A 21,603-nucleotide genomic window follows, 5' to 3' on the forward strand; every position below is an offset into this window, starting at 1 on the left:
CAATGTTCAGGGCCACTACAGAGGTGAGAGCTGTGGTAATGACATACGTCCTCAGGAGCAAGGAGCAGCAGAGACAACGTGTGATGAACTGACCACAGCCCCCATTCCCTGTCCCCCTGGCGTGGAGAAGATAGAGCATTTGTGAGTAAATTTAATACCAGGAAGAAGGGAAGGCTTGGGGGGGAAAGTGATTTAAGATTTGGTTTCTATTTCTCATTATCCTACTCTGATTTAATTAAGTCTGTTTTGCTTGTGACAGCAACTGGTGAGTGAGCTCTCCCTGCCTACAAGCCTTTCATTATGTTTTCCCTGCCCTGTCCAGCTGAGGAGGGCAGTGATGGAGAGGCTTTCATGGGCACCTGGTGCCCAGCCACAATACCAATGCCAAGATTTGCTTTCTCTGTAGGACTTTTTCCCCAGAGGACTTTGATTATTTTTAAGAGACTTCAAGTAAGTGGGACCTGAATCAGCTTATGGTGTCATGGTGGTGTAAACCCATGGAAAAGCAAAGTGGAGAATCAGGTGCCCAGTGTCAGTAGTCCTCACGGATTTCTGTTCCAGCCATCACAGAGTTCAAATAACCATTTGAGACACAGGAAATGAAGATAAAGCTCACAAGGCACCAGAAGAAACTCACAGAAAGGCACACAGCATGACCAAATCCTTCTCACTGTTAATATTTCCACTTCTCCTTCTAAACTTCCCCTTTAAGCTGAAAAATAATGAGAAAATGTGCTTCCTTGAGACAAGCCGGTACTATCTGCTAAGCAACCTCACAGCCAGCATAGCACTCCAAGTACTCCGGAATGCTTTTCAGCACAGAGCATAATAGTATTAGACAAGCAGAAAGGCTGTCCTGTAAAAGACTGTTATTATGACTTCCAGTCTCTGAAGTTAGCTTAATCCAGCTGAGCACACACATGTTATTTGGAGAGGAGGCTGAGCTCAGACACTGGTATCATCCTCATCTTTATTGCAAATGAAGAATTCAGCTGGTGAAAGGCAAGTCACGTTTTTGTGCCCTAAGCCCTGAAAACACTGGCTGTCGCACTTGTCTTTGCACTCCACAGCCAGTGTCTGGGGCTGCTGAATGCTGAGCTGCTTGTATGGGTTTGCTTCTGCCTAAACCCCCCCTGGTTTCTCCCATGTCACCCAATCAATCAAATGCACAAGATGCAACTCCCCACTCCCTCCAAGGGAAACATCCCTGCCCACACAAAAGGCAGAGCATGAGCGTAGGGGTAAACTGGAGGTGGCAATCTTCAAACTGGATAACAGGAACGTTTTCGTTCTCTTCTGCCTGCCTGAAATTTCATGCTGCTCCTCCTCTGCCTGTGGAAGACAAGAAAAGGCAGCGATGCTCTGCGCTGGGGGCAAATAAATAAATACATCTGGGATTGTTCCCCACATGACAAACACATTTAGAGGATTACTCGGGATTTATGCCTTGGCTTGAGGAGAAAACGCTCCACAGCTTCTTGCCCAGGGTTTGGGCAGAATGCCTCCATCCCAAAGGAACCTACATGAGCAGGATCCATCTCACACCCTAGCCCAGGACCAGCAGCCAGTCACCGAACCGTGCGGATCGGCTCATGGCTGGCACCATTGCTTGGGATTGTGGGAGTCTGCCCAAGTTAAAACGTGCCAGGGCCACCACTGCCCCATCAGTACGGTGGGGTGAGCCCCCCAACCCTTGTGTTCAGGGGCTGATACTGCACTTCACCATGCAGCACCTGGAAGGAATGTACCTTGAATATTCAGCATTAATGTGTTAAATACACTTATTCACCCTTGCACTGGTATACATTGCTTTTGCTAACGCTCCTCCTCAACACTGCACACTCAGCCACCCTTTCTCCAGTCAAAACATTGCAGTCTCCCTCTGCCCTTCCATTCACGCTCCAGGGAAGGAGCTGTCAGGCAGTCAGGTACCACTGTGGGGGGACAGCGGCTCCCCCACGTCAGTCACAGGGATGCAGCTCAAACAAGCTGAACCCCAACGAGCAGCTGCTCTTCCCAGGCAAGCGTTGCCTCCCTGGCACTTTTTCCCATGGAAGATGAGCGCAGAGGCCTTAAAATAAATCTGTCTTTTTAAAGCAGTGATGCTAAATGGAGGTTTGAGATCAAAGGCTGGGATTCTCACATTTTGCCAAGATAGACATATCCATTCACGAGATTTTTGGTGTAACAAAATACTTGCTAATGAAGAGGATCATAATCTTATTATTAGCCCCAACCTGTCATTCCAGAGTGGGCTAGAATATGCCCTAGTTTAGGAAGTTGCACAGGAGGCTTCACTTTTGATTTAATGAGCTGTGATTGTGTTTATTTTTGGCAGCAACTATGCCCGCTCAATTTGTGTTTAAGGTCTGATCATTAACGACAGCAATCGACAGAAAGGATGAATTTGGGTTGAAGGGAAGGAAGATGGGGATCGTGTCTCTGGGATTTGGTCCCCAAGCAAGCAGACACAAGAGGGGCCTGAGTTTTCTTTGCTTTTGTGCTGCTTGATGATGGGTTTTAAGCTACTGGTCACATCAGTGAGAGGATTTAGACATGGAAAACAAGGAAGATTTTTGCAGTTATGGGTGCAGAAGAGAGGCAGATGTAGGAAATCCAGCATACACAGGGCTGGGATGAGCTGTGGTGGGATGGGGTCGTCAGCTGGCCTTTGCTGTCACCATCCCAGATGGGGGGATATGTCTGTAATGTGCAACTACTGAGCCAGGGGACATCAACCTGCCAGATGAGCAAAAATGGAGAGGAGAGGGGAAGAGAGGTATAAAGAGATGCATGCTTTGAAAGAAAAACACTGCTGCACCAGAGCTGGTTAGCACAGGCCCTGGTTAGCACAGGCCCTGGTTAGCACAGGCACTGGTTAGCGTAGGCGCTGGTTAGCATAGGCACTGGTTGGTGTAGGCACTGGTTAGCGTAGGCACTGGTTAGCATAGGCACTAGTTAGCATAGGCACTGGTTAGCGTAGGCACTGGTTAGCGTAGGCGCTGGTTAGCGTAGGTGCTGGTTAGCATAGGCACTGGTTAGCATAGGCACTGTTTAGCGTAGGCACTGGTTAGCATAGGCACTGGTTAGCGTAGGCACTGGTTAGCGTAGGCACTGGTTAGCATAGGCACTGGTTAGCATAGGCACTGGTTAGCGTAGGCACTGGTTAGCGTAGGTGCTGGTTAGCATAGGCGCTGCTTAGCATAGGCGCTGCTTAGCATAGGCGCTGCTTAGCATAGGCACTGGTTGGCATAGGCACTGGTTAGCATAGGCACTGGCTGGTGTAGGCACTGGCTGGTGTAGGCACTGGTTAGTGTAGGCACTGCTCAAGCATGAGATAGTTCCCCGTGTGTCAAGGGCTCTCCAGTTTAACAGCCCTGCCCTCCAGTGCCATGGCCTGTCAAGGTGACAGAGCAAGCAGGGCAAGGCAGGGCAGGGCAAGGCACAACCCAGACATCTCTCCTTCATGGTCTTTCTCTTTTACCCTTCAGTTCCAGCCTTACAAAGGCTCCTGTACTCTGTATTTGACAGTGTCAGCTCTGAAGGAGTCCAGCACTGTTTATTTTCCAGCGTCAAAGACTGCACACACAGACACGTGTGTACAGGCAGGACACCAATACAGCGCAGGAAGGAAACACAGATGCTGATACAGGGACAGACACACAGACACATGTAGCCATTTCAAGCCCTTAAAAGCTTTCCATATACAACACTAGAACGAGAAAACAGATGCAGATGAACACTCCTGCCAACCTGAATTTCCTGTGATCCTAGCATACTTTAGATGCTCAAAAACCCAACTGAGCATCGTGAGTGACAGGAAACAGAAGAAATCCAGGGATGTGTCTACTTCAGAGATCAATTTGCAAGGTAACCATGGCCTTTTTAAACAGGGAAGATTTAGAAACATTAGGATGACATTAGGAAGAAATCATTTACTATGAGAGTGGTGAGGCACTGGCACAGGTTGCCCAGAGAAGCTGTGGCTGCCCCATCCCTGGCAGCGTTCAAGGCCAGGCTGGATGGGGCTTGGAGCAACCTGGTCTAGTGGAAGGTGTCCCTGCCCATGGCAAGGGGTTGGAACTGGGGGGGGGGGGGGGGGGCTTTATAGTCCCTTCCAACCCAAACCATTCTGTAATTCTATGAAAAGATCAAATCACCACCCCAGCCTTGCTCCCACTGAGCCTGTCTCAGGCCTGGGCTGGCTGCCCTGCTTCCCAGGGTGGTAAAGGGTGGGGAGCTGGGCGCTTTTTGCTTGTGCTATGCATCGGGGTGTTTCACAGAGCAGCCACCCAACAGGAGTGTCAGCTCCCGCGGCTGTGGATTCCTGCAGCAAGCATGAAGAAGTGTCAAAACGCTGTTCTGTTTTAAAAGCTGCTTTTTACGATGGCTGTTTGTCTGCAGGGGCACCTCTCCTGTCAGCAATGGTGTGCAGGGACGCCTGTCCGCTGCATCCCCGAATCCCCCCGTCTCCAAAGGTGGAGACAGCCACGAGGGTGTTTTGTGGGGAACGGGGTGTCACGGTCCTACGGCTGCCAGCAGCTCAAGGGGCTCCTTGTGCCGGGCAGGGGGCGGTGCTGCCCTCCCAGTCGGGCCGGGGCGGGCCGGGGTGGTGCTGCCCCCCGACGGGGCTGGGGCTGGGGCCGGGAGCGGGTGCGGGGCCGGGGCAGCTCTCCCTCCCGCGGCAGCCATGGCAGAGGGCTCCGAGAAGGTGCCCATCGCCCGAGTGGGGCCTGAAGATGTGGAGCAGTGCGTGCCACCCGTGAGTGCTGCCGCGCAGCACCGCGCGGGACGGGACGGGATAGGGGACGGGACGAACCGGGTCGGGTCGCACTGGGACAAAACGAGTAGGGCCGGGTCGGGTGGGAACGGGACGGATCGATCGGGACAAAACAGGTCTGGATGGGTTGGGACGGAACGGCACCGAGCAGGTCGGGACGGCGCAGAATGGGATGGAACAGGTCGGGCTGGGAAAAAAAAGGGTCGGGTCAGGTTGGATCAGGACCAAACGGATCGTAATCGGGTCGGATCAGGATGGGTTGGGTCCGGTCAGGGCCGGGACGCGGCGGAAGGGGGTAGTGCAGGATGGGTCCCTGCCCGCACCCAGCCCCGCATTCTCCTCAGGCGTACGCGGCGGCGGTGCCCCCCGGGCCGGGGCGGCTGCTGAAGGCAGGGGCTGCGGTGCTGATCGCCGGAGCTCTCCTCCTCCTGGCCGGGGCCATCGGCGCCTTCTACTTCTGGAAAGCCACCGAGCGGCAGGTGAGCCCGGCAGCACAGCCCGCACCTGGACGAGGGTGCTGGTTGCGTGTGCGGGAGAGGCACAGCCTGGGAACGCTTCCTGCGGGGTCGATAAAGAGGTCTTTAAGCAGATCTTTACGTTTTTTCCATGCTTTCCAAAAACACAACCCAACCCGACCTTATAAACATTATCTTCACTGGTTCTTTGCATGGAGCCTCCTGGAAGCACATTTCTTAATGAACATGAAACGTATCTTTGAGAGCACAGACATTACACTGATTTCTGCTTCCAAATCCACAGCGAACTCAAACCCCAACACGTCCTGGGCACACTCCAGCTCTGAGGACAAAACCAGCATTGACATGTGTAAATTCCTTTTTCACATCCTCTGCATTCTTGGTCCAGATCCTACCTGGCCCCTCAAGTATGTCATGCTATATTTAACCCCTTAACAGGCACCTTTATTTGGCTTCGGTGGTTTACATGTCTGCGTGCATACACAGGCATTTATTGTTAGCAGCTGTAGAGCAGTTTGTAAAGTCGTGGTAAATCTTATTACTTACATTTTGTGGCGTACATGATAAACCCCATACACAAAGAACAAAACTGAGAAGCTGCCAATCAGTTTAAGTCCCAAACTTCAGCATGTTAGAACATGTTAATATAGAAACTTTGATTTCTGTTCATGTCAGATGGTTGTTGAAATCGCATTTCAAACACGCCGGTGCACAAGTGAATGTAACCTGCTCCGTAAGTGTGATTGGGATCTTTGAATTTATTTTGGAAGCGGTTTTGTACCACCTCCACCCATGTACTGGTTCCCTCAGGAAGACCTTTGTGAGGATCCTGGCAGCCAGAGCAGAGGTTCCCTACATAGCGGGATAATGCAGGCAATCAGAAAGAAACCAAAATGACAGGATGCTCACCTTCAGGATGCTCTCTAAGAGCCATCAGCTTCTTGAGGCTTATGAGAGTGGAGAAGGATGGAAATGGATACACAGGGAGGGAGAGGGATGGCAGATTCAGCTCTGACCAAGCAGCTGCATTTGCCAAGTACAAGACAAAATTTCCTTCTTTTTATTGCTCCCATCATCTAAATTCTGCTTTACAAAATGTGGCACATGCTTCTTTGTCATTAACTGTCAAAGTTGATCTCCACGTGAAGACACTGGGAAAGCTTAGGGCTACTTTTCTAAGCTGCCTTCAAACTCAGAAGGTGACATTGGACTTGCAAATGTTTGGGAAGCAACAGTAAAGATTACATCTAGGGTCATTCATAACAACATTGAGGCAATTTAAAAGTTATCTTTACTTTAAATCTTTACATTCTCCCATAACTAACAGGGATAACAAAGTCTCAGCCCTAGCTCAGTCCCTGGCAGGTGAAGCCATTGGCCTGGTTTTATGGACTACATCCAACAGAGGAGGAAAATATGGGGTTGAATCTGTTTAACTGCGGAACCATAAATCTTTAGCGCCTCAGACTTTCCTGGGCGAAGGTAAGAGAAGAAGAAATTTGTCTCTGGCTGTCAGTGTAAATTTTTCATTAAAATGCTGTGAGGCTGTTTTAAGGCCAAGAGCAAACTGCTTGTGCAGCACTTTCAGCAGGGCTGCACGCGAGAATTGCAAACCCTCTCCACAAATTGTGGTCCTCCTGCAAATACAAACCACGCTGCAGCTTCCCTCATTGAAAATGGGATCCGAGCAAATACGCTGACAAGGAAAATCCGAGTCTATACAACTTCACATCCAATTTAAACAACGTTCACATACATTACAAGCTGGGAAGCATGTTCAGATTCAAGAGCAACCTGTTTTCCTGTGCCTCAGCAGAACACCCTAAGAGATAAATAGGGTTTGGACTCCTTCGGAGTGGGATGCTTCTGTTCTCCTTTGGGAATCATGTCAGCATAAGCAGCAATTCCTAAAATAGGACCTAGAAGAAGGTTTTTAAGTTGGAGTGAGCTGGGATGTGGACTCAACCCACACTGCTTTTGAAGTAAAACTCCCTGGAGGGACCTCAGGAGGTCTCTAGTCCCACCTGCTGCTCAGAGCAGGGACTGCTGTGGAGTCTGAGCTGGTTGCTCCGGGCTTTATCCAGTCAGGCCTTGAGAACTTCCAAGGAAGAGACTGCACCATCTCTGAGCAACCTGCTCCACTGACAGCCTGCCCCAAGGGTGAGGTGTTGCAGCAGCGTGGTGCTGGCTGATGGAGGGTTATCAAATGCCTACAGAAATAAAAGTTAGGAGCTCAGACGATCAGTCTGACCCATCACCTAGTGTAGGAGGAAGGCAATAAGCAATTACTGACATGTGTTGCTGCTCTGTTATTCATTCCAGGTGTACAATGTTCACTACACTATGAGCATTAATGGAAAAGTACAAGATGGATCAATGGAAATTGATGCTGGAAACAATTTAGAGACATTCAAAACAGGAAGTGGGAGCGAAGAAGCTGTTGAAGTTCATGATTTTCAGATTGTAAGTACCACCACACTCATCCTTCACATAACATGCTCCAGCACTGGACGCTGCCCTGACTTATCTGCCTTGTCAGTCTCAGGTTCCAGCCCGTAGCTACCCACACAAACATCCTTGCTCTTGCAGCTTGCTTTCACAGCAAGCCAGGCAGTTTCCTCCAAAATGAAATCTACGTGCCTCTGGGGATAGGCTGTGCCAGGTCCTACTCCAGTAAGCAGCATGGATTAGGCTTTATCAGGGTTGGCTCCGCCTAATACTCTGCATTTTCAAACCACTGAACAGAGCTACATGTGCCTTCGGGGTCTTGCTAGCAAAATGTTCTGGTAGCTTCGACAGCCCTTTCAGGATTTCACATAATCACAGAATGGTTTGGGTTGAAAGGGACCTTAATGAGCACTTAATTCCAACAGGGACACCTTCCACTAGAGCAGGTTGCTCAAAGCCCCATCCAACCTGTCCTTGAGCACTGTCAGGGATGGGGCAGCCACAGCTTCTCTGGGCAACTTGTTCCTGTGCATCACCACCCTCACAGGGAAGAACTTCTTCCTAATGTCTAATCTAAATCTATCCTCTTTCAGTTTAAAGTCACTACCTTCTGTCCTGTCACTACACACTACATGCCCTTGTAAAATGTCCCTCTCCAGCCTCCTTGTAGGCCCCTTTAGGCATTTCATACTATTTGAACTGGAAAACCCACTTCCCCCTCCCCAAAACATCATGATTTTAGGAGAATGAGGTCAACACAATAAGCCAAGTAAATACCAAGGAGAGACCACCATGCAGTGCTGGACCTAGGCAGCTTCCTCCTGTCCAAGATAAAGGATGGGAGCTGCTCTCCATGGCTTGGCCTGGGTTCATCCCCAGGGGAGAGGATGGAGGCATTTAGCATAGCTTATGCATCCATGCACCAAGCACATGGTGCTGGGACACTTGGGCTGACTGCAAACACATTTGGGTACCCCAACAATTTGGCTGTGGCTGCCCAGTGCAGAGCCTGGACTAACGGATGCCAAATCTCAGCAGAGCTCAACAGTTGCGATAGGGTGGTTCACTGAGCTGCACCACTTCTGAACTACTAAAGGCACATCTATTGATGCTGCAGAAACCTATTTACAGAGCCCAGATCCTGCAATTAGTATTCTTACGTGTGAAGCACTCAACTTCAGTTAAGATCAGTGTGAAGTCCTCTGTAAGTCAAAGCAGCATCTAAAATAAAGATGCTGCTGCTAGGAAGCCTTACCCAGGGATTCTGGAGCAGCCACCTTCCCCTTGCTGACTCTAGAAAGGTGAGGAAATTCATCTCCTTGGCTTCTCAGCAAGCACAAACAAATCCATGCCAGGTGACCCAGGACCCCGACATTCCCAACAGCTGCATTTCAGCCTTCATGAAACTCCCATTAACATCCCCATAGCAACATTATTAGCAGCTGGATAATGCCCACAACCAGCTCTTCTCATTTGCCTTCACCAATCCACATCTGCACAAAAGCACCAGCCCACTGCAGTTATGCTGAATTCGTCCTCAGGTTGGATGGGGCTTTGAGCAACCTGGTCTAGTGGGGGGTTGGAACTGGATGAGCTTTAAGATCCTTTCCAGCCCAAGCCATTCTGCGATTCTATGGTATTGTCTCCATGCTTGCTGCTGGTAAACTGCTGCCTGCCACAACCAGGTCAGAAATCAGCTCCCAACACCAACCAGCCAACACCACCATCCCAGGGATGGCGCTGCTTGTAATGACAGCAGGCCAGAGGCAGGCTCAATGGGAGAGAGCAGAAGGATGCTGCCAGTTGGGTTTTGAGCCAAGAATGCACATAAAGGAGAAAGAAATTGGAGAGATGGGCCTCCAACAGCCAAGTTACTGGCATTAGCAGCTTTGGATTGACCTGCACCACTCGAATCATTGCATCATCAGTGAAGAGTGGGATTTGGCAATATTAGGATATTCTTAGTATACTCAGTGTACCACGAAGTCTCATTCCCTCTTGCTCCCATCCCTGCACAGACATTCCCTTTCTCACTGCTTTAGGATTAGTCATTTTGTTTTGATGGGTGTCTGCCCAGCCATACAGGACTTGCAGGCACACAGGATGAGACTCAGGTGCCTCAGTAGCACCCATCTCAAGCTGCACTAGAAGCCTATGGCATCCAGGATGCCTGCAGGAGGCAGGTGAGATGCAGGGTCATGATGACATCTATGCCACCCTGTTCTGGCAGATAGAGGCTGCACAGAAAAGAAGCACTTCTCAAATGGCACTAGATAATAATATTTAGGTGGTTGAATGGAGCTTGTGCAACCCCAGAAAAAAACATAGTAGTTTTGCCATTGACAATGAGGCATCCAATTTCATAGCATAAAAGAGCTCTTTTATGGGTACCCAAAAACCTACAGCAGAAACACAGAAACTACAGACAAGAGAACTGATGCTCAAGGTGCTGGCACAGGGCTGGGAGGTACAACCCAGGACTTGCAGGAGACTTGCAGCCCCCTGGAGCTGCTGGGATACCCTTCTCTTGCTTAAAACTAGACTTCCATCTAGGCTTAGGCAACTGCATTTCACCCTCATAGGCCAGATGAAGGAAGTCCCACACACAGATTTCTGCACCAAATTCCCCATCACGAGCTTCCCCTTGCTGTCACAGCCACTTAACGGTGTATAAATTGGACCAAGCACCACCAGCTAACACAATCTGAGGCTGCCTACAGTAGGTGTTAAAGTTACAGTGCAAAGCATGTCAACTAATGCTTTAACAGAACTACTCCAAGTAGCCTACAGTGGTCATGGAAGCACTTACGTAAAACACCCCCATCTTCCAGAAATCAAGTGAAAACTTCTAGCCCCATTTGGCTAAAGTCACAAAGCTGAATTAGCAAGGGATGAGCTTTCTACTGCATCTGGGCTTAAGTCAGATTTAACCTTCAGACCAAAACTCAGTGGGAATTTTAGCAGTGCTTGAATGCTTCTTTGGGGGTGGTGGGGAGCTGGAGGGCTGTGCATAACCCCCCTGCCTTCTGCTTTCACAGGGCATAACTGGGATCCGCTTTGCTGAAGGAGAAAAGTGCTACATCAAAGCTCAGCCAAAAGCACACGTCCCCGAAGTTGATGCTATGACTAAAGCAAGCCTCTCATCTGAGCTGGTAAAGGGTTTATTTAAAAACAAATCTTTGTATAGAGAGGGTCTTAAAGTGTCATGTAAATACATACAATGATGACATTTGAAAGCCAATGTCGATAGTGGTAGGGCTGTTGAGGGTAGGGTGGGATAGTTGAGGGTTCACTGACTTTGCAAGGGGTTTCTGAAAGGTACGAAAAGCAAGTCTGACCTCAGACACATCACTGTGCCCAAGGCATCGCGAGAGGCTGCAGATTAGTGAGTGGGGGAAGCCACAGACCACCAGATCCATAGGAGACCTCAGTGACAACAGCATCTGCCTGAGATCAGGCTGTGCACAAGGCTGTGAGAGTATGGAAGAAGCAGCTGCAGCAGTTGATACAAGGAGGGATTGTGGTAGACAAAAGATCTCTACCAGCACTCTTGAGCAAAAGCAGGGACTCCATCCCTCCAGTCCTCTAGAATAGTAAGTAAAGGCGAATTGTGGAAAATATTATTGCAAAAAATCAGCTAACTCAGAAGAAATACTAGAAAAATGAAGAATTTGCTTTCTTAGATGTCATCAGATCTCATTTTAGAGCATGGTGTTAACTAAATTTCATTAAACCTGCATTGCAACGACCACAAAAGCTGCAGCTCTCACCCAGATACCACCAAAACCTCTCCTTACCACATATTAGTCAAAAAAGCCTATTGCTTTATGTGCACACAGGCTGAGTTTCCCAGAGCTTGGACCCCCAAGCCCATTGCTCACACAAGGGTGGCTCTAATCACTTCATTACAGCTAAGCCTGGATGCTGGCAGGGTCTCAGTCACTGGCAGGAGAGCACAGGAGAACCATAACCCCTTTCCCTGGGTTTGCTCCACTCCTGAGAAAATAAAAGCAGGTACAATTAGCTGGGAGATGGGCACCATGAAGGCTGCACCTAACTGCAATAGTGCTGTGACTACTGAACATCTACTTTAAAACGCCAGGGGGGAAAGGTCTCTCTAAAGCCAAGCACCAAGGCACCAGCAATGTTACAAAGCCCCCTAAGGTTGGTGTTTTTCCATGATTGGGAAGAGATCTTACCCAAACTCCAGGCAGAGGCCCACATCTTTCCTGCTCTGCCTTATTCTAAAGCAAGGCTGGCCTTCTTGACTTCATTAGCACTACTGCCTGAAGTCAGTGTTTCAGTTTGTCATCTTTTTGTAAGAATGAAGTCACAGCCCTGAAGACATTATCCTTAAATAGTCACAAAGGTATTTCAAACCTTCTACCTGGCAACAGTAAACCTGTTTCCTTGCCCTACTTTCTGCGCATCAGCCACACAACCTCTGCAATAAACTGCACGCGCCAAAGCCAAAACGAGCAGCCAACTAAGTGCTACTTGTTGGGATGTTAACCTTTCCCTGTTGTTTGACTTTCCAGGTTAGATGTATGATGGGAATGGCAAAGTAGTATTTGTTTTTCTAGAGCAAGTCCCCTCTCTGGTATTCATGTATTTAGGAGAAAGTATGCATATGCCATTTTCTTCCAACACATATCATAACCAACACTGCCTACAAAAACAGTTGATTAAAATAAGCTTTCATAGCTACCCAAAACTCTGGCTGCTCATAAGCCATGATCATCTCAAACAGAAACAAAGGATATTTTTATTTCTGAAAATTAGATTCATATATTTCTGATGCTGATAAAAGCTTAAGTGGGAGAACATAAATAAAGAGCACTTCTCACTAGACAGATTGGATAGTGAACTTAAATGACTTGAGACCTACAAAAGAAATCAATAAACACACTAAAGAACAACAGCTCGACAGAATAAATTGATCTAGTCAGTTACATAACAAGTTTTGATGAGGTTTAGGGAAGCAATTTAGAATTCTAACTTTGAAATCATACCAGTTTCCATGACTGAAAAGTTGGGTTGCTTTTAATATTTCACTGTTGCTATAAAATACTTACACATTTTATGTAAAATAATACTTTGAACTAACAACTTTAAAGAATCAATCACTGGCATTTTCCTACATTACTTTGAAGATATGAACCAAAAACCTGCAGTGTACACTTCAAAAAGGCAGGCTCCTTTAACCCATACTTGAAGCTTTTGGTCAATTGAATTGCTTTTACCAAACGAGACTTTTAATCATACCGAAAACGTTGACTTAAAACTGGAAGCTGGAGCAGTTCTCAAGCTATAATGCATTCTAAAATTTCTGAATAAGATTTTTGCCCCCCTCCCTATCATAAATCTATCTTGGGAGTACATCAAATGAGAATGGGGCACGGTAAAAGATGAGGGGCATGTTTTTAGCTGGCGTATTTCATTGCTGCTTTGCTGAAGGTGGTAAATCTCCACAGTTTCTACCACCTGAAAATCCGGTGCTTTGGGGTGAACGCTCTTTGACACCCAGTCCTTGTACACAGGGCAAAACCTTTCCAAGACAGATGAGTGAAATCTTAGCTCCAGCAAAGCTGACAGTAGTTTTGCCATTCATTTAAGTGGTGGCAACCTTTACTCAGGCTTTGGCTCAGTACAATCAGTTCACACTCCTGGGATAAAAGGATGCTTGGTATTAGCTGCAGCAGATGATTATACAGGTTGATGCTCAAGAATCAGCAGCAAGCAGGGACATGACTGTTCACTGAACAGCAAAGGATTTATGCCCTTCTATTTGCAGGAAGATGAAATCATGCCTGTGAGATTTGACGAAAACTCCCTTATCTGGGTGGCTGCAGATGAGCCTATCAAGCGTAACAGTTTCCTAAGCCCTAAAATTTTAGAGCTTTGTGGGGATCTTCCAATTTTCTGGCTGCGACCAACATATCCCAAAGGTAACATTTCTTTATTTTAAAAATGTGCTATCCCTCCCTGTATCTAAACACCTTCCCCAAATTGGGTTTGCCACAGAGACTTGCACATACGGGAAACAAGGATCCCTTCCTCCCTTGCCCACCCTGTTTTCTCAAGCCCTCATGGGTGAGGGCTAAGATTGCACATTTGGAGTTTATTCACACTTATTAGATGTTTTAAATACTTGTATTCCTCAGATAATTTCTATAGCCCACATGGATGACTTACTAGAAGATGAAACATTACCAGAGAGTTCAGTGTATTTCTACAGAATCACTGAATTGTTAGGGTTGGAAGGGACCTCTGGAGATCATCCAGTCCAACCCCCAAGGAGGGATGAGACAACAGCTTAAACTAACCTCTAAAATGTTTAGACAGCTGACACCAAGTAGGAGGAACACTGTACCTGGCCAACGGTTGGGGAATATCAAGTTCCTGATCTGGGACTGCAGACTGTCCTGTTTCCAAGCCTGCTTCAGGACTTCAACGGAGTAGGAGGAGATGCTTTAGCTAGGCAACTGGTGGATGATGTCTATGAGGTTCTGGGGGCCAGTCCCAGGACTGAAGTGCTCCCATCACCCAGAGCTGAGCTTAGCAAAGGTGCTCAGGAGTCACCATGGAGAAGGCACCTTCTCCAGGTGACTTCCAGACCTTGGGAGGAGAGGAGAAGGCTTGAAAAGATTTACTCTTCCTTGGTCCAGTTAGCATTAGAACACTTGAGGTGCGTGGGGAAGCATGATATTTTAGAGCACCTGTGGATCCAAACTGCCTGTATTTTCCACTTTTCTCATAACCTTGCATATCTCACTGGTCAACAAGACAGCAGTGTCAGTGCTGTCCGGAAGCTGTTTCCACCAGGTTCACCAGGTGCCCTTTGGAGCAAGGCACTAGTCTGTCACAAAAGCACCTCAAAAAAAATTGAGATGCTTATAATTGAACTTGTGAGTGCTGGCAGCTGCTGGTGAGTCAACATCAGTGACCAGAGGGTGAGTAAAAAAGCAACCACAACAAATCTCATCCAGTGTGCTTTGCCTCAAGGGAAGGAAGAAAGGGGAAAAAAAAAAGGCAATCTCATCCCCCTTTGGATAGATACCGGCTACAGATACATCACAGGAAGGCAAGCAATTCCCATGGGAATGCTCACTGAGTGTGCCACCACATAGTTTGTTTTTTTCCTCTGCCTCCCACTGTTGCTTTTTTTATTAGTTAAAGAAATCCTTGAAACCTGAGATAATGTGCAGATAAATCCAAGGACACGCTGAAGATAAGATTAATCTTATAATAATCTCGTGATTATTTTTGCAGATAACCAAAGGAGAGAAATGAAGAGAAACAAACGCCAGTCAGAATCAGATTTTGATATGGAAGACTTGGAAGCTGCTAGTGAAGAAGTAAACACTAGGTCACCCACCATGCAGCTGACTCAAGAGCTTGATCACCAGCCTAATGAAACCAGGCCAACGGGAGAAGAAACCGACCAAACACTTAATCCAGACAACCCCTATAATGTAAGTATTTGCACTGTAATCTTTAAGAGTCTGAGACAGTTGTAGACAGGTAATACTGATGGATGGGGAGTTGTCTTTTTTTTTAACCTGCACAGTCTTCGCCTGTTACAGACTTGTAATACACCTAAGAAGCTGAAAACAGTCTTCCCTCAGTCCTCCTCTCCTTCCTCCATCCTAGTTTTCATTAGATTTCAGTCTCAAACAAGCACGCATGCTTCAAGTGGCAAGTACTCAAGCTTGCCAAGCTTGATTAAGGCAAGCTGATGCCAAGCTGCTTTTCAGGGTTGCCAGATCCATACAGAAGCAGCACTAGAGGGACCTGACACCTTCTGAAAACAAACCAAAGCTGGTCTTGATCAGATAGCTGAGCCCCATCATTTACTGAAAATGTAGAGAAAGAGTCCAGTAGGCAGAAACATAGAATCATGGAATAGTTTGGGTTCTAAAGGACCTACAAAGGTCATGTAGTCCAATCCCCCTGCAATGAGCAGGGACACCTTCAACTAGATCAGGTTGCCCAGAACCACATCCAGCCTGGCCTGGAATGTCTTCACGGATGGTGAATCTAAAATACTTTGCCCTCAAATAGAAATTAGTATCAGAAGTGACTACTACAGAGGAAAGCAGTAGTAGTCTATTTGCAAGGAGATTAGGGTTAGACCAGGTAAATCTGTTTTCTCAGCCTCTTCACTGAGGGTAAATGACCCCAGTTCTAGCAAGCAATTCGCAGCTGTGGGCATGTTTACAGACAGCAACAGCAGATGACTACTGCAAAACTCATCCTGGCTCTTTGAGAAAAAGCAGCCCAGAGAAGGAGCACAGAAGCCTCCCCACTGTGTCCCAACACCTTTTCCACACTGCAGGAGAGCTGCTTGTACAGTAGGCACCTTCCAGTCTACTGCACCAGCGCCAGACAATTTACACCCACCATTTGGTGCAGCAGGAGTAAGTCATTTTAATACAACACTGTCACAAGATAAAATGCCTCCTGCTTTGGAAGTAAGTCTCGGCTTTGACTTGACATTTATGCAACAGCAGGAGATCATTATAGTGTGACAGCATTCTGCCGAGTTGACATCCCTTAATTAAACTTAAATTAATCACTCCAAATAAAGCGGATCTAAATTGACTCTCTCACGAGGTCAGTGAAACAGCAGCAGCACTGGAATGTAACTTCTCACAGCTGCTGATGTGACCAAGTCCATGGGGTCCAAGCTGTCCCACCTATGGAGGGCAGTGGCAGAACAACTTCCATAGGTCTGTTCTTCAGCCATAAGGCCCTGGACCAAGCTGAGAATGTCCAGTCAGATACAGCACCAGGCTCCACTCAGCCTCAGGCTGGGATTCACCTTTAGTCACTGCATAGATGCCTATATCCAAACTCTCTCTCTAGATCAATTAATCTGATTCAAATGGATCTTTAATTACACTGTAAGTCATCCCTGTAGGATGAAATGAATCCTCCCCAGAGCTATTTCTCTTCATCCATTATGAGTAGAGTCTGGACAATGAGCTCAGGAATAGAATTTCACACTGCAGGTACCTGAATTCAAGGATGATGAATCCTGACCAATGAAATGACACCCTCTCTGCTCTTGGGGCTGGGAACAGGTTACTGGGAGCCTGAACAACACTGAGCTGTCACTAGTGTCCTATACAAGCCTAGACAAGAGATGGCATCTTTCTGCACCTCACCTTTTCAGCATGCTGCTAGTCTTCTGAATGGAAAATGGTCAGGTAAAAGGCCACGTGTCACTTCAGCATTTGCTCTTTGCTGCTGCTTTTCTTGAAGTAACACCAATGAGGAAAGAACAATGGAGTTTCAAAAAGCAGAGTATCTCCCAGAAAGAAGGAAATGAATTTTGAAGGGTGAAGGCAGTAGCAAGAGCCTACTTTTATACATATTTTATGCATACCTTGCTCTATGTAGCTCCTTACTGTCAGAAACAGAGCAGGCAGAATTCTCACTGTCCACAATCATAGAATCATAGAATAGTTAGGCTTGGAAAGGCACTTTAGATCATCTAGTTCCAACCCCCCTGCCATGGGCAGGGACACCTCCCACTAAACCATGCCATCCACGGCTCTGTCCAACCTGGCCTTGAACACCACCAGGGATGGAGCATTCACAACTTCCCTGGGCAATGAGCCTAAATGTGGCAAAGTGTGGAAAAAAGGCAGACTGAAAGAGAAGGGAGAAATCCTCAGGAGACTGCAGGGTAGTAGCACACTGAACAGCTTCCTGAGAGTGCTGTAAAAAGCATTAAAATACAAAAACTAAAACATTAAAACCATAGCATACAACTTCAGATGCTGTCATCTACTTAAAAGACCCAGATACCCTTGAAACCTCTTCGGTCACTAGTATTTAAAACTTGGAGGAGTTTACTGCTGCTGGATCTTCTGCAAGGACTGTAGAAGAGAAAGTAATGAATTAGAGCTCCCTGTTGTTCTTTCCATCTTACACAGGTGATTGCCCCAATTCTACACTTCTGCAGCAAGACAAAAAAGGAGGAAAAAAAAAAGCAAGATGCAGTGGTCAGCGCAGTTAGGGGGTGCGCTGTTAACTGTAACAGAACTGAGATTTCAGGTTTTACACATTGTAAAGTTTACAGGAGCATCAGTGTATTCTACATGCTCTGAGAATGAGAGCACTGAAATGACGTTTACTATTTTACATTTCAGCAACTGGAAGGTGAAGGCATGGCTTTTGACCCCATGCTGGATCACCTCGGCGTGTGCTGCATAGAATGCAGACGAAGTTACACGCAGTGCCAGAGAATCTGTGAGCCTCTCCTGGGCTACTACCCGTGGCCTTACAACTACCAAGGCTGCCGTACTGCCTGCCGAATCGTCATGCCCTGCAGCTGGTGGGTTGCTCGTATCATGGGTGTTGTGTGAGGAAAAGCAGGTGGAGCCTTGACAAAATAAGTAGGAATGCCATGACAAACTGGTAAAAGGCTACAACCAAAGCAGCAGTACCAATCCTGGCTTTTAAAAATCAAAGTGTATGTTACTGCACCAAAAGCAAGGTCAGATATTCACACTGTAAATAAAAATCTTAATATTCCATTAGCTTTACAAATGACAAGGGCATACTCGCTTTTACTGAATTCAAAAACTAAAACATCCCCCCAAAAGACAGTATTAAACTTGGCTCACAAACTGGTTTAGCAGTCCAGAAGCTTGCTCATAAATTCAAATTCTTAACAAAACCCTCTCTTCTTTCCATGCTACAAGTGAAAATTTACATCCAATTAGGCAACTAGCTTAACTTGTACACTTGGGAGTACCTTTCATCCATGTAGCTTACTTAAATAAATCACAAGTTAAGTTGCTCCCCGTTGCTATTCACACCGAGTTGCCAGGTCATTATGAATGGTTATAAACCAATTACAGCATACCTTTCCCACAAAGCTGCTCCGGGGGACACGGGAAAGCACCCATTGTGCCTAATCGGAAACAAACAGCGGGAAAAGGGGCTACGGAAGGGAATGTGTGTGGCTGCAGAATCAAAACCCTTCGCACATCCTAACATCAAAGAAACCCCAGCATCAAGAATCTTGTATCCATGATACCACCGTAGTGTCTAACAAGTATCTGCTATCCAGCTACTACAGCAGAAGTATTTATATGCAGTTGCAGACCAAACAGTCTCAAGGCCTCTCGAAATTGACAACAGCCACTGTATTTATAAATCCTTGAACTAGACACTTCTGACACAAGATTTCAACCCCTCTTTATTCCACATGGATAACAGCCATTCATTCTAGCTCCTTCCGCTTTGCTAAAGCTAACCTCCAATCCCCACAAGAAAAACTACTTACCAGTAAGGAGGAAATAAAAATAAGAGAGGATTTCCAACCTCACCCTTTTTGCTTAGGCAAACTGCAATTATTGGGATTGATCTTATTACATATTAAGCCTTTAAGGAAGGTAGTAAGCTGAAACACTCCCAAAGATGGAATGACTTAAGGTACCTAGCCTTGAAAGAAACTGGTAAGAGGCATTACACTGCCCTCATACATACTATACATCTTGAACCCTACCACTGAGTTAATGGAGCCATCTACATGGGCTTTATAAACAGACTTGTCTATTTTTTCTTGAAGCTCACTTCCATTTTTGTGACTAAACTACTCTTGAGATGTTGGAAGCCCAGTAATATTACTAACACTGCGTGACACACAGAAAAGAGGAATTAATTTGACATAATCATGGCTTAAAGAAAATAAAGGCAACCTCATATGGAATGCTAAACTGCATATCTAAAAAGCAAAGTGTTAAATGAGAATAAGATGAGAACAGAATTCAGTATTTTGTTCTATTGTAGCCTTTTTTTAACAGAAGCTTCACCTTCCCTTAATCTGAAAAACAGACTTGCTTTGAAATGTTTAAATTAAAAACTTCTTAAAGTGGGATTTCAAGGCCTGTTAAATTTGAGTTTCTGCTTTTTTAAAATGAAAATGACCTTGATCATTATGTTGTTTTAGAAGTACGTCATTCATACGCTTAGAAAAAGTTTTACTTTCTCTTTTTTTACTGCAGATTAAACAAATACATTAAAAACCAGCGACTGCTTTGTGCTCTTTTCAATGTAGAATGTGTTAACGGTTGGATTTGATGATCTTAACAGCTTTTTCCAGCCTAGCTGATTGATTCTATGATTCTGTGTTCAAGAACTGTCTGGAGAGGAAAACAAGGGGATTGGCAAGTGAAACACTGAAGGCAAAGAGAAGGAAATGTGACTGCCTGTATGAACTAGACTGCTGCTGTCCTCTGCATCTTAGGCCATCTTGCGGCAACCCACAACCTGCCTCTCCCTGCCCACCGCCCCGGCAGCCCCAGTGAAAAAGCAAACAAAATCTCCTTCTGAAGATGGAAGGATCTTGTAGGTGATTTCCATGCCTACGGGTTCTTGACAAAATTAACTCTTCCTAAACAAAAGCTTGAATCAGTTGTTTTCTGTAGGCAGTCACAAAGCTTGTGAGTAGTAAAAGCATCTACTCAGGGATGCATTGAGCTGTCACATACAGCATGTATATCTTGAGGACTCTTCTGCATGCACCATGCCAAGAAAGCCCCAGTGATTGTAAGAGCAGCAGATACACTACTTACATGCTCTGTGACTAGCAAAATTGCCGGAATTACAATATTGCCCAAGTATAACACATAATTTCCAAAAGATATCAATAAAATGCCTCCCCTAACTATTGCTTCAAGTAAGCAAAATTCGTATGTGCCTACATATTGGATTCAAAGGAAAAAAAATAAAGAGCTCTTGCTACAGCAAGGTTGAAAAAGCCTTATTTAAGCCCAACTTCTAATTTCGAAGGCAATGTTCTGAGGGAACATAGGAATGACAATAAAACCAATGATCCAACAGCATAAAAAGACATAGCAATATTCCCTGCAGTGGTGGCTCAAGCTACAGTTCTAACTATCTGCAGTGATACGATTCACAACTGCACACAGCATTTACTACAAGTTTTGAAGACACATTTTCCACTGCCACCACATAATAATACAGACTAAAGAGGTTACAACAAGTCTGCATTTGGGGGGTGATACTTCTGCAGCATGAATAAATTAAGAAAGTTTCAGTGAAGACTAACCACTTGTTCCATGCAGTGCAAAAAACCCAAACCACAGAATCATAGAATAGTTAGGGTTGGAAAGGACCTTAAGATCATCTAGTTCCAACCCCCCTACCATGGACAAGGACACCTCACACTAAACCATGTCAACCCCAGGCTTTGTCCAACCTGGCCTTAACCACCGCCAGGAATGGAGCATTCACAACTTCCCTGGGCAACCCATTCCAGTGCCTCACCACCCTAACAGGAAAGAACATATATCCAATCTAAACTTCCCCTGTTTAAGTTTTAACCCATTACCCCGAGTCCCAAATGAAGAGTCCCTCCCCAGCATCCTCATAGGCCCCCTTCAGATACTGGAACGCTGCTATGAGGTCTCCATGCAGCCTTCTCTTCTCCAGGCTGAAGAGCCCAAACTTTCTCAGCCTGTCTTCATACAGGAGGCACCAAAAAGAAAAGATGTAGAGAAGCACAGAACTACAGTTGGCAAAGAACAGATTGTTGATTTTGCTGATTGCCACATCAGGGTGAACAGATCTCTATTCAGGGTTAGACTGAACCAGCAGCACCATCATCTTCTACTTCTGAGATCCTCATCAAAAGATGTTGGTAAAAAACCAACACTGTGCATACACCAAAGGTAGGAGAGGCAGTCCTAAGCCACAAGACAGGCATTTTCTATGACCCCCACAACAGTAGTAGAGTAATCCCTTCTGTGGTATTAAATGGGAAGGCTACTGTTACCTTTTGCTTTCCTGTTCCTGTATTTACAACAGGACTACAAATCAGAGCACTGAGGTGAAACTGCCTGTATCTTCTGGGATATA

At 46.2% G+C, this 21,603-nt stretch overlaps 1 protein-coding gene across 1 annotated transcript; it reads left to right on the forward strand.

Annotated features, from left to right (window-relative positions):
• The first annotated feature begins 4,621 nt into the window (after positions 1–4,621).
• CNMD (chondromodulin) lies at positions 4,622–19,751 on the forward strand. Its single transcript, XM_057409704.1, has 7 exons — positions 4,622–4,762; positions 5,125–5,259; positions 7,579–7,719; positions 10,743–10,856; positions 13,499–13,652; positions 14,977–15,179; positions 17,865–19,751. Exons 1-7 carry the CDS (start codon positions 4,691–4,693, stop codon positions 18,078–18,080), a joined length of 1,035 nt encoding a protein of 344 aa, XP_057265687.1. The 5' UTR covers positions 4,622–4,690; the 3' UTR covers positions 18,081–19,751.
• Positions 19,752–21,603: the final 1,852 nt, after the last annotated feature.

This window comes from Pezoporus wallicus, unplaced genomic scaffold, assembly GCF_028554395.1.
Source record: "Pezoporus wallicus isolate ANWC-B61680 ecotype Strahan unplaced genomic scaffold, APGP_CSIRO_Pwel_v1 contig_2543, whole genome shotgun sequence".
NCBI lineage: Eukaryota > Metazoa > Chordata > Aves > Psittaciformes > Psittacidae > Pezoporus > Pezoporus wallicus.